General features: G+C 37.4%; 2 protein-coding genes across 2 annotated transcripts; both read right to left on the bottom strand.

Annotated features, from left to right (window-relative positions):
• Nucleotides 1-4024: 4024 nt before the first annotated feature.
• Nucleotides 4025-7418, bottom strand: LOC110446533 (BTB/POZ domain-containing protein 6-like; the record flags this gene model as incomplete). The annotated part of the gene is made up of 3 exons (XM_021491727.1): nt 7252-7418; nt 5208-5475; nt 4025-4992 (listed from the first exon to the last, which is right to left on the bottom strand). Coding segments are annotated over exons 2-3 (979 nt in total), but the record flags the coding sequence as incomplete, so codon positions are not given.
• Nucleotides 7419-14985: 7567 nt separating this feature from the next.
• Nucleotides 14986-18635, bottom strand: LOC110446532 (BTB/POZ domain-containing protein 6-like). Its single transcript, XM_021491726.1, has 3 exons — nt 18532-18635; nt 16351-16616; nt 14986-16145 (listed from the first exon to the last, which is right to left on the bottom strand). The coding sequence occupies exons 1-3, from the start codon at nt 18574-18576 to the stop codon at nt 15554-15556; spliced, it is 903 nt and encodes a 300-aa protein (XP_021347401.1). The 5' UTR covers nt 18577-18635; the 3' UTR covers nt 14986-15553.
• Nucleotides 18636-19080: the final 445 nt, after the last annotated feature.

Raw genomic sequence — 19080 nt, 5'->3', positions numbered from 1 at the left:
GTACATACTGAGTGGTAGAGTGTACATCACGTGTGTACATACTGAGTGGTAGAGTGTACATCACGTGTGTACATACATACTGGTAAAGTGTACATCACGCGTGGTGCATACTGTGTGGTAGAGTGTACATCACGTGTGTACATACTGATTGGTAGAGTGTACATCACGTGTGTACATACTGAGTGGTAGAGTGTACATCACGCGTGGTGCATACTGAGTGGTAGAGTGTACATCACGTTTGGTACATACTGAGTGGTAGAGTGTACATCACGTGTGGTACATACTGAGTGGTACAGTGTACATCACGTCTGGTACATACTGAGTGATTGAGTGTACATCACGTGTGGTACATACATACTGGTAAAGTGTACATCACGCGTGGTGCATACTGAGTTGTAGAGTGTACATCGCGTGTGGTATATACTGAGTGGGAGGTGTGTAGGATTTCTGTGTGTACACACTGAGTGGTAGGTGTTTAGGATTTCTATGTATATAGGTATATACTGATTGGTAGGTGTGTAGGATTTCTATATGATGTGTATAAATACTGTGTGGTAGGTGTGTAGGATTTCTATATGATGTGTGTGTGTACACACTGAGTGGTAGGTGTTTAGGATTTCTATGTATATACTGATTGGTAGGTGTGTAGGATTTCTATATGACGTTGGTACATACTGAGTGGAAGGTGTGTAGAATTTCTGTATGATGTTTGTACATAGTGAGTGGTAGGTGTGTAGGATTTCTATATAATGTGTGTATATACTAAGTGGTAGATGTGTAGGATTTCTATATGATGTGTGTACATACTGTGTGGTAGGTGTGTAGGATTTCTATATCATGTGTGTACATACTGAGTGGTAGGTGTGTAGGATTTATGTATGATGTGAGGTACATACAGAGTGGTAGGTGTGTAGGATTTCTATATGATGTTGGTACATACTGAGTGGAAGGTGTGTAGAATTTCTGTATGATGTTTGTACATACTGAGTGGTAGGTGTGTAGGATTTCTATATGATTTGTTTACATACTGAGTGGTAGGTGTGTAGGATTTTTATATGATGTGTGTACACACTGAGTGGTAGGTGTGTAGGGGTTCTATATGATGTAGGTACATACTGAGTGGTAGATGTGTAGGATTTCTATATGATGTGTGGTACATGCTGAGTGGTAGGTGTGTAGGATTTCTATATGATGTGTGGTACATACTGAGTGTTAGGTGTGTAGGATTTCTATATGATGTGTGGTACATGCTGAGTGGTAGGTGTGTAGGATTTCTATATGATGTAGGTACATACTGAGTGGTAGATGTGTAGGATTTCTATATTATGTGTGTTCATACTGAGTGGTAGGTGTGTAGGATTTCTATATGATGTAGGTACATACTGAGTGGTAGATGTGTAGGATTTCTATATTATGTGTGTTCATACTGAGTGGTAGGTGTGTAGGATTTCTATATGTTGTGTGTATATACTGAGTGGTAGGTGTTTAGGATTTCTATATGATGTGTGGTACATGCTGAGTGGTAGGTGTGTAGGATTTCTATATGATTTGTGTACATACTGAGTGGTAGGTGTGTAGGATTTCTATATGATTTGTGTACATACTGAGTGGTAGGTGTGTAGGATTTTTATATGATGTGTGTACACACTGAGTGGTAGGTGTGTAGGATTTCTATATGATGTTGGTACATACTGAGTGGTAGATGCGTAAGATTTCTATATGATGTGTGTACACACTGAGTGGTAGGTGTTTAGGATTTCTATATGATGTAGGTACATACTGAGTGATAGATGTGTAGGATTTCTATATGATGTGTGTACATACTGAGTGGTAGGTGTGTAGGATTTATGTATGATGTGTGGTACATACTGAGTGGTAGATGTGTAGAATTGATGTATGATGTGTGGTACATACAGAGTGGTAGATGTGTAGGATTTCTATATTATGTGTGTTCATACTGAGTGGTAGGTGTGGAGGATTTCTATATGATGTGTGGTACATGCTGAGTGGTGGGTTTGTGGGATTTCTATATGATGTTTGTATATACTGAGTGGGAGGTGTGTAGGATTTCTGTAATATGTGTGGTACATACTGAGTGGTAGAGTGTACATCACATGTGGTACATACTGAGTGGGAGATGTGCAGAATTGATGTATGATGTGTGGTGCATACAGAGTGGTAGATGTGTAGGATTTCTATATCATGTGTGTTACATGCTGAGTGGTAGGTGTGTAGGATTAGTACATACTGAGTGGTAGATGTGTAGGATTTCTATATGATGTGTGTACATACTGAGTGGTAGGTTTGTGGGATTTCTATATGATGTGTGTATATACTGAGTGGTAGGTGTGTAGGATTTCTATATGATGTGTGTACATACTGAGTGGTAGGTTTGTGGGATTTCTATATGATGTGTGTATATACTGAGTGGTAGGTGTGTAGGATTTCTATATGATGTGTGGTACATATTGAGTGGTAGGTTTGTAGGATTTCTATAAGATGTGTGTACACACTGAGTGGTAGGTGTTTAGGATTTCTATATGATGTAGGTACATACTGAGTGGTAGATGTGTAGGATTTCTATATTATCTGTGTTCATACTGAGTGGTAGATGTGTAGGATTTCTATATTATGTGTGTTCATACTGAGTGGTAGGTGTGTAGGATTTCTATATGATGCGTGTATATACTGAGTGGTAGGTGTGTAGGATTTCTATATGATGCGTGTATATACTGAGTGGTAGGTGTGTAGGATTTCTATATGATGTGTGGTACATACTGAGTGGTAGGTGTGTAGGATTTCTGTATGATGTGTGGTACATATTGAGTGGTAGGTGTGTAGGATTTCTATATGATGTGTGGTACATATTGAGGTGTAGGTGTGTAGGATTTCTATATGATGTTGGTACATATTGAGTGGTAGGTGTGTAGGATTTCTATATGATGTGTGTACATACTGAGTGGTAGGTGTGTAGGATTTCTATATGATGTGTGTACATACTGAGTGGTAGGTGTGTGGGATTTATATATGATGTGTATACATTTGTTTGTTTGTTTGTTTGATTTTGTTTAACGTCCTATTAACAGCTAAGTGTATACATCACGTGTGGTAGAGTGTGTAGGATTTCTATATGATGTTGGTACATACTGAGTGGTATGTGTGTAGGATTTGTATATGATGTGTGTACATACTGAGTGATTTCTATATGATTTATTTACATACCGAGTTGTAGGTTAAACTAAGAAGAATATACTTTAAGCCAGAAAACAAATAGTTGTTTCATATTAAATATAGAATATTAATAATGTTAAATCAAATTTTCTTTAGGTTATTTAATTGTTGCCTGTTTTTTTTAGACATATGTCAGTGGAAACAATTACAATATTCATTAATAAATTTCTGGTATAAGCACTGGCAGCAAAATAAATTATGACATGCAGCATAAATGGACAAAATCATGGGTTATCTCCCTTCAACAGGTGCAGGACATTTAATGTGAACGCTGATGGCACAGGTAAACTTGTGGTAGTAAACATGAAGGTCCGTTAATACGACACCACGAGAGAGTGAAACAATGAACCATAACGGCGTGATTCTAGCAACTCACTTTTATGAATATTATAACAATTATGAAAAAAAATAATGTGAAAAACAGGTATTTAGTGTTCATATATGATAGTACATAAACAATCATGCTTCAATTATATGAGTTAGAAACTGGGTAACTGTGGAAGTATTGAGCACGTCAGTCTTTGAAAACTGCAACTCGATATCTCTCTATTTATCATTACTTTTTATACGGCCGACAAAGGTAGCATAATGTAAAACAATGATGTGCGTAACATCAATCCATCGGGTTGTCGTTTTTGCATCATACCTTATGACCGCAACCAGTCAAAATTTGTCATATCAAACCTACTAACAGTGTCATGTTTTTTCAGCTTTGATGCCGATTCCAATGTTACCAACAGTCCAGGAAATTGACCTTCATTGACAGATGTATGTCTACTTGGATAAGACGTACTTGACATGAATCGGATTTCTCCATCACGGCATTTCACCGTGCTACATCCCTGCGTTCCATACACCTTTGTGTGCACCCCTCCGTGTATGACGACAGTATATGTTTGTCCTGGTGTTATTTTGATGATGTGCTGGAATTCTATAGTAACCTCTTCCTTATTCGGCAACATGTGTGTTTTCTCGTATAGAGTGTCACCAGCCTGATTGTAGACTCCTATAAGAATATTAAGTTCTCCCTTTTTCGAACCGTAAAGCTGCAGTCCATGCAGCGAAATGTCAACGGTGGAGACAAACGATATCGATTCGCTATCAGCAACAAGCATTACACTCCGTTTATTGCGCGCCGTACCCTTAAATCTGCTTATGCATTCTTTTACAAGTGTTACTGGTTTTCTAAGTGCTCGTTGGTTCACGGTAAATTCTGTGCAGGGATATGTTTTGTTGTCCTGCTGAAATCTTAGGATGCTCAGTAACTGTTCTGCCGTCAGAACATCTCTCTTAATGACATGCTGTGATAAATACTTGGCGTCTATGATGGGGAACCTGACTGTGTAGATTATGTCCCCTAGTACCTCCCGTCTATTTGTATCCGTCACCTCCAGGCCCTGACGTCCACACTCCCCCTCAGACCAACTCATCACCGCCTCGTACACCACGCTCTCCTCCACCGCTAATTCGTCCGACTCTGTGATACTCTTCACACAGACGCCACACAGGTCGACGAAACTGTTGGACTTCAGCGCTTCTTTCGAAGACCTTGCGATGACGCGTCGATAGTCTTCCTTCAGGCTTTCTTCTGTGTAGATATGGGCTTGTTCTAATAGAAGACATACATTTTCAGCCGTAAGAGAACTCTTTAGAAAAGTTTCACACTTTTTGACAAGACGGTCAACCATGTATTTCCTCGCAGCTGACAGGATAGAGGTTGAAGTTTTGACGGTCAGTTCTATTGTGTCTGTATACAGATACCTATATTTAAATAAACAAAATAACTTATTTTGTAAATAGAACATCTTACAGCATGACATGGCATACACATTATCCATTTTACTCTTGATAGGATTTTAAAATTTTGAAATTGTATGAAGACATGAAGAAGGAATTACGGTCATAATTCAACTTGCAGCTAAGTATCGTTCTATTTATTTAATATGCATAGGAAAACATAAAACAGTCAATCTTACCTCAAAAACATTGTGAACACCTCTTGTTCAATATCCGGAATTGCTATTTCGCCCCTTTTCGGCGAGATTTCCCTCAAACATGGTGTAAAATACAGGACTTCTGCTGATCAGAATAGTTTGTATGGGCCGAAATCCTGTATTTGTCTTCTCCAACCAGGAATGTGACTTCACATGCTATACCGGATGCGAATAGATGATTCAGACACTCGACCAGTGATTTATCACATTGCCAAATTGGTTCTTGAGCTTGCGCAGTTGCCATTTCCGCCTTTAAAGATATGTAGATAATACAGGCGTTTGTAAAAATAACTTTTGAAATAAGTGATTGCTTAAAGGCTATGTTGAACCCGTGCAACATTTTATAAACGGTCAATATACACTAAGTAAAGAGAGAGTCGGATTAGAGTCAGGACTAAGATATACACCCATGTCGAAATTTAGTAACAGTTGATGACCAATTACAAACACAAAATTCAATTAAGTATAAACAAATCGATTTTAACTTGCATAGTTGTCAGATATTCAGTACATTATAAACCTCATGAATATTGTAGATATAATCCTTGATATTTTAATCGCGTTCGTGTTTCATTTGCTTAAAGATCACTTAAAACACACTCTTGATTATATGCGGTACACTGTACTTAAGGAACCTCGTATTGTCCATTCTGATTTGGTTTGGTTTTATAGTGTTTAACGTCCTATTTACATATGAGGTCATTAAAGGACGTGCCTCAATATGTGTTGTGTAAGCGTGAAAGTGTGTATGTGTGCTGGAGACAGAATATGTTGGTGTTAATGCCTCCATGTAATAGCACGGATCTGATGCCGACTTTATAGTGCTATCACACTGAAACACCATGCCGAAAGCACCCAGCACAGCATTTCGCCAGGTCACATTGTACTGACAACAGGTGAATCAGATGTTGCCATTCCCTCTATGCTGAACATTAAGCAGGTAATAAGAACTACCATTTAAGACTTTGGTATGTCCCGGCCTGGGGGCAGAACCGTTTGCTTTCCTCACCTGTGCAAACGCTCATCATTAGAGCAGGAAGTGTGGTCTTATGCTTTGTCGATTTGATGAGACGATGAATTGAGTTGGCCGGAGACAAATGTTTTTAACTGCGAAGGAACTCACGTAATTTTTTTCTCAAGATCAGCTCAATTAATCACATCTTAAGATCATCCAAAGCAATATAAAATCCTTGCTTTTCAAATAAAAGCGTTTGACTATACATGGAACTTGTGGACGTCTGTAAAAAGGCACTAAATATTACATGTGCTTAACAAGCAGTTACCTTTAAACTTGATATTAACATAATCTCTGTCATGAAATGTCCGCTGACCATTTTGGGTCATACACTATGCTGAATATTGACAAATACTAAGCATTGTATGTGATTTTTGTAATTTGTCGATACTGTTAATATTAATAAACAAAAAGTTCAGCTGTTGCGACGGATGACCATCGGACAGATGATGTGAAATAAGTTCATTGACAGTGAATAATTGTACATGGGCAAATAAAACCAGACACAATCTTTTAGTAGTGTAAATTGAGTCCAACTTGGATAAATAATGCTCATGTAATAAAAATATTGTGATCGACATAAAAATTGTGATACACGACTTTTGAACATTTGTTGTGATATTACAATTTCAAATTTCAGAAGTTCAGAAATTACCATTGAATCAAATTCATGTCTTTTTGAACATGGATACAAAATTATCCCTTTGGGAGACTCATTTTCAGTAAAAGTTTTGACAGTAGAGTACTTAATTGTCCTGTAACAATACGGAACTTATACAGATATCTCACTGTGAAAATATTATCAAATATCTACTTGTAATAATCAACAATAAGCATTGAAAAAAACCATCTTGTGTATTAATCATGAGCAAATGATATATAACTTCCTGTTTATAGAGGTCAACATTTTCACCGTTTTATGACAGTGATCTGAGGATAATTTATCATTTTAAAACGCTTTATTGTAACACGTGTACAAATATGATAACATAAGGGTATCACTACACTTACCGTTCAATCCGTAAGATTCGTCTATTTTGTAATATTGCTTTTTTCTTTACACCCGGACTATCCGTCTTTGTAGTGTTACGAGGAATTCCAAAGTTGAAAGTAGATTTATACTGGGGTACCCGAGAGGGTACTTTATTTTAAAATGCATCTCGTTTTTTTGACAGCTGTTCAATGCCCCTGCGTATGCATATTTGTGTTGATCCTTCCCCTTTTGGCGTCCCGTCTTGTTTAATGTAATACAGGAATGTTTGCCTGTGAATGGCGTAAACACTGTTGTTTATTGTATTACAGGAACGTTTGCCAGTAAATGACGTAAACACTGTTATTTATTATATCACAGGAAAGTTTGCCTGTAAATGACGTAAACTGTTATTTATTCTATTACAAGAACGTTTGTCTGTACATGACGTCAATACTGTTATTCATTATATTACAGGAATATTTGCCTGTAAACGACGTAAACACTGTTATTTATTGTATGACATGAACGTTTGCCTGTAAATGACGTAACACTGCTATTTATTGTATGACAGGAATATTTGCCTGTAAATGACGTTAACAATGTTATTTATTGGATGACAGGAATGTTTGCCTGTAAATGATGTAAACACTGTTACATGTATTTATTGTTTTACACGGAAATTTACCTGTAAATGACGTAAACACTGTTATTTATTGTATGACAGGAATAGTTGCATGTAAATGACGGAAACACTTTATTATTGTATGACAGGAATGTTTGCCTGTAAATGCATAACACTGTTATTTATTGTATTGCCACATAGAACAGTTATATATAGAGTTTACACAATGAGTGTCGGTTGATAAACATGCTTATCTTACTAGAGTTAGATAAACATTTTTATCAACCGACACGAGTTATGTGAATTGTTTCTACCACTATTTGTCCAACTGACGGGGGCTGGCTGGCGTGTATTTGTTTACATGAACCAATTTGACACTCGTAGTAATATATACAAGAGTGTGTTAAGCTCATTGATATTCGAAACACGTAGCATTATTGTAAAGCGCCATGAAACATTTATTTCGTTTCACAAAACAAAAATATATCAAAAGTGTACATTTGATAATGTAACAAATAATTAGGCCGCCTATGCAATGTAGCTATAAATAGATACTAACAAAGTTTATATTGGCGGGGATACTGGACAAGAAAGTTTCGTCTTTTATAATCACTTTCGTCAAGAGTATAGTACTCGTGGTCGTTTTGGTGCAGCCTGGTTTATATTTATATGAAATGTTCCACCATTTATTGGTCCATTGAAAAGACGTGGTGTTGATCCGTCATCGTAACAGTGGATGATGATCTGCTTAATAGTGAACTCGAAGCAACAATCGCACGTGGAACCTGCTGAATGTGAGCCTCTCGTGATGGACCAGCTGAGGTTGTTGGATATGACATCTGATATCGCCTTGTGTTGTTTAGTGTTAAGACTGGAGTAGGAGGTAATGATCTGGATGTTGAGATGACCAGAAATCTAGAATAAAATGCGATGATAAGTCCGGTGTTTTGGGCTATTTTGTGCAGAATTGTGATGAAATGAGATCGATTGGATTTATTGTGAATGGATTTTATAATTCTTAATACTGAGGTAAGTCACTATCAGAATAATCTTCAACAAGTTTGACAAGAATCTAGCTTTTTGTTAACTATATGGTTTGTCAACTGTTTACTGGAGGCCTATAATCTAGATAGAACTACCTGCATTATTGTATTCGGGGGTACTCCACTGCCATTCAACTTCTGTACCAGGTATTTTCGTGAGCTGTGGTTTGTTAGTCTTTTTGCCGGCGCAGCAGTCGATACAGATTTTGACCCCGTCAGACCTGAAAGTTAAATTCAATACAGGCAACTGTCAACTTGAGCTTGAAATTGACTGAATGGCGGGAGCTGAATCGATATATTGACCAATTTCAGCGCTTTTCAGGTCTATTTTTTATGTAAATTATGAATTGAAAGCCTATATTACTTTACAGTAGAGTAATATGTTGTGCATTTGTGCATATCTGCATGTTTTGCCATAGTCGACATGAATATTCCCAGTTTGTTCACGCCGACTGGTTGTGCTTTATACCATTTTTGGGATTTGGATATGTTGGTGTTGGTCGATATATAAAACGGACTGTCGTCTAAGCAATATGTCGCTGGCCGGTGTTGTTTGTACAGGTTGTAGGCGACCACGGGACAGCGGGAGGGGTTTTCGGGAGTAGACCATGTGCTATCAAACATCCTAATTATTTTTTGAACACATGCAAACTTTATAGGAAGTTTAGTGCCCTACAATTTCTTGTGTTTGAACCTGGTCTGGTTTTGGTTTGGCATTCATTGTATTGCAAATGATTGTCATTTCCCGAGTCGTTACACACGACCACATCACCCCAGACGGTTCGTAAGAGGGATTCAGGATTGTCATTACCCAACTGCTTTGTTTCGCATAATTTGTTAATGTCTTTATCAGAAATAGGATCAGCTTTAGTTTCTAAATTTCCCTTCCGACCCCTTTTCATTTTTTGATGACTTCTGTCACTTTTTGAAATTCCTTACTTGTCGAAATTTCGAAAGCCGTAATCATTATATTTGAGGTGCCTGTCAACACCGCATGAAATTCCCCTAATAGTACTAGGTTCTAGATCTGTTCCATCCTTTCCTTTCACATTCATGAAAAATATGCAAAGAAGTGTATGATTGGCCGTGACTCCTTAAGAAATTCTAACAGCTTGTTCATGTCAGATTCGGTCTTTTTCTGTGTGTTCCTGTTCTGTTCATCTCTAATAAATGTATCTATATCAATGTTGATGAGTTCGTCATTGGAATTTGGTTGATTATTTGGCGTTTTTTGATGGGGGAATAGGCAGAATGGGGCATTCCTCTTGTGAGAAGAGGCGGGGCCTAACGTTGTTATGGTCTGGGGGAGTATGGGGCAGGAGCATTGCCGGTTGGATGACCCGCCTGGGGATTATATCAAATCTGTACCTGGCCTCGGTGACCATCTTACCGCTGGACTCCAGTCTGATTTCAAAACTACGGAAACCCAGGTTATTTGAAATATCCAAAACTTCACCCTTCTCTCCCCCAAAAAGCTTCACCTGATCACCTATCTGTACCAGCGGCAGCAATGACAACACGGCCATGTTGATGTTGACAAACGACAGTTCTGATTGAAAAGTAAGCGGGGTCAAAGTGCATATTTTCAGCCAATCAAAATGCCGGAAGGTGTTAATCAACTGAACAGCGTGTTAATCAACTGCACAGCTTGTTAATCAACCGGAAGTGCAGATAATCAACCGTCTAAGAGTTGATAAACACGGGCAATAGTGGTAGAAACACCTAATACTGATTCAAACACAAAACACCCAGACACGAAGGATCAAACAAAAGTGCTGACAGACAAAGTAGATGTCAATCATAGTTTACAAAATGGTACTAAAACTTATAACAGATACAAGATTATTGATGATATTGATGAGGATACTGTTTTGTGATAATAAACATTGATTTAAGTGCATTTTTTTTTATTTAAGTGGATTTTGTGTTCTGTAAATGAAACCATCAGTCAATTACAAACTGTTATACGATGTAGAAAATGCGAATTGTTTTCCTGTATTACTTTCACCTTTATATCTTTTAAAGAGAGGGTGAAATTAACACGGAGCAAACAAGGATTAGTAAATGTGTTGGCCAATATTTCATTTCTGAGGTACAAGTTTCTGACACAAAATTAACATGACCTGGTGGTAAAGAAGTGGTGTGTATGTTAATCAGTATAAAGGTATCTTCATCTGAGTGGTGGATTGTTGAGTCTGGATGAAAACTGATGAATGGCGCATCCTTCATGAAGGGGATGTTCTAATGTATTTGACATGTAACATGGCATTTGATTGGTCAATCCAAATTATTTGCAACAGATTAACCATGATATATTGTCAACATATATATCATTCGGATATGATGTCAATGACACCTACAGACTCTGACAGGTCATGTAATTAATTATTCATGACGTCACAAACAATAGTTTGTGACCACGAAAGGTCAATGAAACTCTGCCTCACTTTAAACATTCCTGACATCACCAATCCACAGCAGAGTGACCCGGATTTAGAAGTATTCGCTCATAAATATTAAGAATTGTTGTTTGTTTTGGCTTATATGAACGAGAATGGGAATAACCAAACTGTGTTTTTAAATTCTATGGCAAGATATTTTGTGATAATACTGTTGCAAGTACGTGTTGCCACAAGTAAAACTCAATTTGCAACAGTATACTCTCAATATACCGATTATACCGCCACATATCACTTGACTTGTGACTTCAGTACCTAAACTGGAGAAAACGTGTCTCGGAATAATGCATGCAGTGCTTGGTGAAAACCTTTTAAAAGACCAGAATGTGAAAATATATCATGGTGTGAATGATCTGGACATAAATATAATATCTGATCTGAACATGTATCTGATCTATTTACTGTATGACAGGAATTATTACCAGAATTTGACTTTGACTTCTCTTGCCCTCCCAAATGAGGACAAATTTACCCTGGCGGCCAATGTTAGTACCAAGCATACAAGAGTAAGTATGTAAGTATATGTAAAGGACGAAATTAACACTGGGTGAATATAGATTTTCATTCTGAAGTTTACATGTTTGTTTGAGCAAAATGATAGTTTCCAGGTATCCAGTGAATGCAACCATGTCATATATTTTTCCGGTATTCATTATAAGTAAACAATCATGGTGATTTGGGCATATATTATTAATGGTATGACGTCGACAACGGTGAGTTAGAATAGCTATGCAACTGATCCGCTCCATTACATAGACTATCTTTGTTATTTATCACCTAATTACTGTGAAACTGGATATTTCCGTGGTGATCAAAATTTCATGGTTTCCCCCAAAACAACAACATTTTGTTGGTACATAAATTCGTGGATTACGAGTACCAAGTTATACGGAAAAAGACTTTATATCAGATTGATAATTAATTTGTGGACCTATGCATTTTTATGCATTGGATTTAGATTATTTACGAAATAATCAAATGTACAACCCCACGAAAATAAGTGTTTTCACAGTACATGGATTGTCTCGCATAGAAAGATAAGGATCAAACATCCTAATTAATTTTTGAACACATGCAGACCTTATAGAGTATTATAATCATCATTAAGTACATTTATGACGTCAGAATGATACAAAATCATCGAAGAAATTACGCTGTGCGATTGGAGAATTATTTTTAGGAAATCTTTATCTCCTATTCATCCAGACACAGGTATGTCAGTTTAATTTTTATAATTCTTAGTTCTCATTGTAAAATATTCAACTCAAAATTGGTTCATTTTGTAAGTTCCTCAATCAAAAGAGACTATTTTGTAAGGATTTTAAATGCTTACCCCATGTATAACCTTTAAAAGTAGATGGAACATGTCTTTAAACATACCTCAACACCAAAGAGCTTTGGAGAAAGAACTACAGCTACATTTATAGTTAATTAAATGGATATTTTCACGAGTTCGCCTATGTTCTGCCGTCAACGAGATCATAATTTGAACAGTAAATATTGGTCAAATTGACATTCACGTTACTTATTTAACCCATTAATTTGATTGGAATGGCGGAGTCCAGAGTGACAATTAAGGTCTGTTGTATGTAGCAATGTATATTTTGATGTAATAATTACCATGACGTCATCAATAATTGTGTACTGATGAGCACTGACTGACGTGAAAGCAGTAGTAAGGCAGCACAGAACGTCAAACCTGATCTAGTATATTGCTGAGAAACTTTATCGCGAGAAGTAAAGTATTTTGAAGTATGCACAAACCAGTATCTGTAGGAAATGGAGATAAACAAACCTTATCAGTTTATCTGTTTATATTAAAAAAAATCATGTGAACAGCATACATCTTTTGGAGTTGGATCGCAAAGCACATACAAAACCTCCACGGGGAAGTTACTTTAAGCCAGAATGCTACATAATGTATATAAAAGGAAGGATACTCCTAGCCAAAAATATACAAAATCTTCCAGTAATAACTGATGCAAATGTACCCTTTACCTATAACTTCAACGATTTATTCTCCTTTTCCTAAGACTTACCTTGTATGTTTCCATCAATGTATTGCCACGTTTTAACTCCTTTGAACTAAGCCATTTTTTTGTAGATAAAAGATAGCAATATTAATTATTGTATCACTACATTTCCCCAACTCTCTTCTAACTTCCCCAGTAATTTATCCCTATTCACGTTACTATCGAATATCCCTAGGCTATAGTTGTTAATGTTGGTTGCGATGAAAGGTAACAGATTTTTCACAAGTGTATCAACACTTGTTTCAATCATGTTTGTATTATGCACTACATATATAGGATGTGATGGGAATAAAACAAAGTTTAAACTAAAAGATAAGAGAATAAAAAGGTCTTACTGTAAAATTATCGGTACAGTTATAGGATACCATAGACAGAGACGTGATGTACGTATTGTTTGTTTGAACACCAGGTGTAATGAGTACTGTACATGTTTACTTGTGTTTACACGGGTTGGTTGGGCAGAATTAGTCCTGCAGATATTAAGTGTATTATGACAGCAAATGTGTGTTTGTTGTTTTACATTTACATTTACATTTACGGCGATACTGCAAAGGGCCGTCGAACAGCATCAACTTGCAGGTAATATACGGCCGTCGAACGACGGGGCATATTAAGAAATCACGTCGCGCATGGTGTCCGGTCGATATGTCGAGTAACGTTCAACGGATTAACTTCAAACTCCTTAGTTAAGTTAATTTCCATAAATTATCAAACGGTAATTTACGGAGTTATGCCCCTTTACTCAGATACGCTCGGATGAGTTCGATGACCACTATTGCCGTCTGTAATTTAAGAGTTACATCCCTTTATGCAAACAATGTCAGACAAATATATCAAGTTGTTTTATTAACTTCAAACTTCATAGAAACGTTCATAACCATGAGAACCTAGATGTTATCGATACACACCATTTACGGAGTTATGCCCCTTTATTGAATTGGCGAAATATTGTCTCGAGTAATTTTCAACAGATTAACTTCAACCTGCATGGGCAGGTTTATTACCACGATAGCTAGGACAAGTTGCATCCTGAATAAGTGGAGTGAGTGACATAATAAATGAACATAATGTTTAGACTCATTCTCCTTGGTTTCATTTTGGCAAAACAAAAACATCATAGGTAATTATATGAAAACCTAAGGTAATTAAGTGTTGATTAATGATATGATAATATCAATAACACTTTTAGTGTTCAACTATAGGAATTAGATCTTGATTACTGTGGAAATATTGAGCACGTCTTAGAAAATTGCAACTCGATAATATTGTAGCATTGCTTTCTTATACGTCCGCTAAGATTAGCGTATTGTTTTATCACGATGTTTGTAACATCTGTCCATCCGACAGTCCTCTTTGTATTATACATTGTGACCACAATTAGTCCATGTCATTGCCAATCATTTCAGATCTGGTACGTTCGATGGCAATATATGAGGATGAAAACGTATGGCGATGTTGCGGTGAATTTTATGACAGTTATATGGCCCGTTGTCAATCAACTAGCATATATACATGTTCCACAGTTTTCAACCTATTTCTTTGGTGTTTAATGTGTTATGGACATATTCATTGATTATATAACGAATAGTGAAGGATACTAACAATGTCATAAATACATATATTTTCAGCTTTAATGTCGATTTATCAATACTATTTATGGTAATCTACATCGATAGTGCGTCTGTTATTGTCCTTGGGCGGTTAAATGTACTCGGCTGTGGCGGAAAAAACACTTAGAAAAATACCAACAGTCCTGGAATTTGACCCGTATCGAAGGTTGTGTATATACATGGAAAAGTTGAACTTGCCATGAATGGGATTTGTCCATCACGGCATTTCACCTTGCTACATCCCTGATTTCCATACACCTTTGTGTTTACTCCCCCGTGTAAGACGACAGTATAGGAATGATCTCGTGTTATGTTGATAACGTGCTGGAATTCAATATTACACATTGTCTCATTTGTTAACACCGTATGAGTTTCCTTATATAGAGTGTCACCATCCGGACTGTAGACTCATATTAGAACATTCCGATCGCTCCCATACGACCCATAAAGCTGCAGTCCATGCATGAACATGTCAACTGTAGAGACAAAAGATATGGAACCACTGTCATTAAGACTCAATGTATCCCATCAACTGTTCCGCTTACCCGTAAGTCTGCTTATGCATTCAAATATTCATTTTAATGGTTTTCTATCTTTTCGTTGGTTCACGCTGAATTCTGTCCATGGATATGTCTTGTTGTCCTGCTGTAACCCCATGACGGTCACTAACTGTTCTGCCGTCAGGACATCTCTCGTAGTAACATGGTGTAAGAAATACTTCGTGTCCATGATGGGGAACCTGACTGTGTAGATTATGTCCCCTAGTACCTCCCGTCTGTTTATATCCGTTACCTCCAGGCCTTGACGTCCACACTCCACCCCTGACCACCGCATCACCGCCTCGTACACCACGCTCTCCTCCACCGCTAAGTCGTCCGACTCTGTGATACTCTTTACACAGACGCCACACAAGTCGACGAAACTTGCAGACTTCAGCACGTCTTCTTGTGATCTTGCGATCATATTTGCAAAGTCCTCCTTTAGGCTTTCCTCCGTATAAATATGGGCTAGTTCCAATAGTAGGCATACATTTACGGTGGTTAGAGAAGTCTTCAAGAAGGTTTCACACTTTTCGACAAGATGGTCCACCATGTATTTTCGCGCAGCTGACAGGACAGAGGCTGCGGTGTTGATGGTCAGTTCTATCGTGTCTGTATACAGATACCTAAATTTAAATAAAACATACACTTATTCTACCAACAGTACACCTACCAACACGATATGACATACACACTATCTGTATTACTCTTGATAGGGTTTTAAATGTGTTCAATCGTATAAAGACCGAATTACGATCAACATTCAACTTGCAGGTAAGTATCGTTTTATTTATCTGATATGTTCAGGAATTGTAAAACAGTAAATCTTACCTCAAAAACGTTGTGAACACCTCTTGTTCAATATCCGGAATTTCTATTTCGCCATTTTTTGACAGATTTCCCTCAAACATGTCGTAAAATTCAGGACTTCTGCTGATGAGAATAGTTTTATGGGCGGGAATCCTATATTTGTCCTCCCCAACCAGGAATGTAACGTCACTTCCTATACCGGAAGTCAATAAATGATTCAGACACTCGACCAGTGATTTATCACACTGCCAATATGGTTCTTGAGTCTGCGCAGTTGCCATTTTCGCCTTGAAAGAAATGGACAATGAAAGATGCGTGTGTGAAAATAGCTGTATAAAATTCAGAACGATTGATATTATAATGAGTCCTACATTGAATGTTCGTTAGTAGTACAAAAGTACCGCTGCTGACACAGGGTCATGGAGTTCCGGTTGAATTCTGCAAAATCTAAATATATATCAAACGCGGAAAAAACCGTGCGCATCATTACGGTACCATCCGGTTAGGGTGCTGCTGCAGGGTGGTGCGGGGTGGTGGTAAGGGTTATATAGGAGACTGCCTCCATGACCCTGTGCCAGAAGCGGTACTTTTGGGAGCGTCTAACCCATATACAGTATCGAGTACTAACCACGAGCACTAAACCACCCCGCTAATCCTCCTACAGTTACAAAGTGTATCATTATCTGGTTGTATACACACTCATGTTTACATTCACGTACATTCGCCATTTGCATTCTATCGGTTGAATGACACTTGGATATCAGTGTTAAAATGGAATAGACATGATACCTGATATGCTGCCTTAATAAAAATATTGTATATACTGATATTGCAGTCTTTCTCGATTATATGCTAGGATATATCATTCGTCTGTAAATGTATACACTGGAGGGGACATTTTGTGTTAGCACTGAGTCTGTGCTAGGATTCGTATACAATACGATGTAAACAGATATAACGTCTGTTTCTATTTAACGTATACGACGCATTTATCAAGTATGAGTATGTTTGGGGTTTTGGATATGAACAATGTAGCGTGTAGGTTGACTTTGTACTAGGATATATATTGACATAAACGACATACTTGTTGTACAGCGTATGACTTGGTTTAAAGAATGTGTAACACCACTCGATATCTACATAAGAATAAAGACTTTTAATGTCCATGTTTCATGAAAGTAGGAAAGGGAATACAATACGGTACGGTTTTTATCGGTGCTGTTTTACTTATCTGGTTGAAACCGGTTTGACTATTTCTAAACGTGATGCAATCGTTACCGCTATAAATAGATGCAGTCAGGAAAAACCGAAATACATCGATGAGAACCCCCCCCCCGTATACACGTGACGTCATCGATCAGTACCCCCTACCGAGGGGGGGGGGGGGGGGGGGGGGGGCACTAGGGAGGTGCCAGGGAGGTGGTAAGCATTATATAGTGGAGTGCATTCAATGCCCTGTACAAAAGTATTTTAGAAATATATCTTCAATAAGATTCATCAGTTTGGAGATATGTGTACGTGTTAAACGTGTTCAAGACCGACTGGTCCCTTTGTCAAGCTATGACTGAGTGAGCGATTTGTATTATATTTACCTAAACAAAGATGTGACGGAATTGTATACATTTTTATGTCACTCGACCCGGGACGTTTCGCCTATCGATAAATAATACGTATTTTCAAAATTGTCAGTATTGATTATTTTTGGTTGTAAATAAAACACAATATTTCGTTAAATTCATTGAGTCCAACTTGGGTGAATATTGCTCAGGTGTAAGTAGTTATGCACGGGATACGAATAACGATGTGCGGCCTTTGAACATTTGTTGAGATATTACGATAAAAAAATTCAGAAGTTCAGAATTACCGCTGAATCAAAATCGTATATGGTGCAGGTTTTTTAACAACGAGAATACAAAAGTATTAAGGCGTACACGTATTTTATTACGATACAGAAACTTGTACAGATATTTTAGGGTACAAAATCTTTTTTAAAGATATTCAATAAGAATCTTCTTATCTCAGAATCAACAATGAGCATCGTTCAAATTGTTTGTGTATCTATCGTCAACTTATCGTAATTAACTTCAGGCTTTGAGTAGTAAACTTTCCTACCGTTTCACAACAATATGGTATTCTCTGTTAAACATATTATCATAACACAAGTACAGGTATGATACTAACAAAGTAACACTTTTCACTTACCGTACAGTTGGTAAGATTATGATATTGTCTGATATTCCTTTTCATTCTTTCCACCAGGAGAATCCGACTTGCGGTGTTACTAGGAACTTCAAAACGAAAGTAGACTGTTGAGTTTCTAAAATCAGTGAAGGTATTGCATCATCTTCTCTCAGTTTGTGTACGCCTGTTGAAAGACTATGTTGTCGCGTTAAAATTGGTGGGCAGGCGTGTGGGCGCGCTTAGTGTCCGCTTGATATCTTTATTAATTTTCAACAGATTAAATTGAAACTTTATAGAGAAGTTCATTGCCACCATAGCTCGGACTAGTTCGATAACGACTGTTGTTAAATGTAAACTGTAATTTATGGAGTTACGGCCCTTTATGTACAGCCATACAGACAGGTGCTCATTTAATGTATGACGGGCTTCATGCAATACGGGTGTAACCAATGTGTGTTCATACCGGCATGAAATTTAAAAAACGCCGTTCAATCCCTATATAAACGCAAATTCGTTACATCCATATTGCATGAAACGGGCTTTATGTTTAATATGGATGTAACTGAAATG

The sequence above is a fragment of the Mizuhopecten yessoensis genome, unplaced genomic scaffold (assembly GCF_002113885.1).
Source record: "Mizuhopecten yessoensis strain PY_sf001 unplaced genomic scaffold, ASM211388v2 scaffold2763, whole genome shotgun sequence".
NCBI lineage: Eukaryota > Metazoa > Mollusca > Bivalvia > Pectinida > Pectinidae > Mizuhopecten > Mizuhopecten yessoensis.
This window is presented reverse-complemented; position numbering and strand designations above follow the sequence as displayed.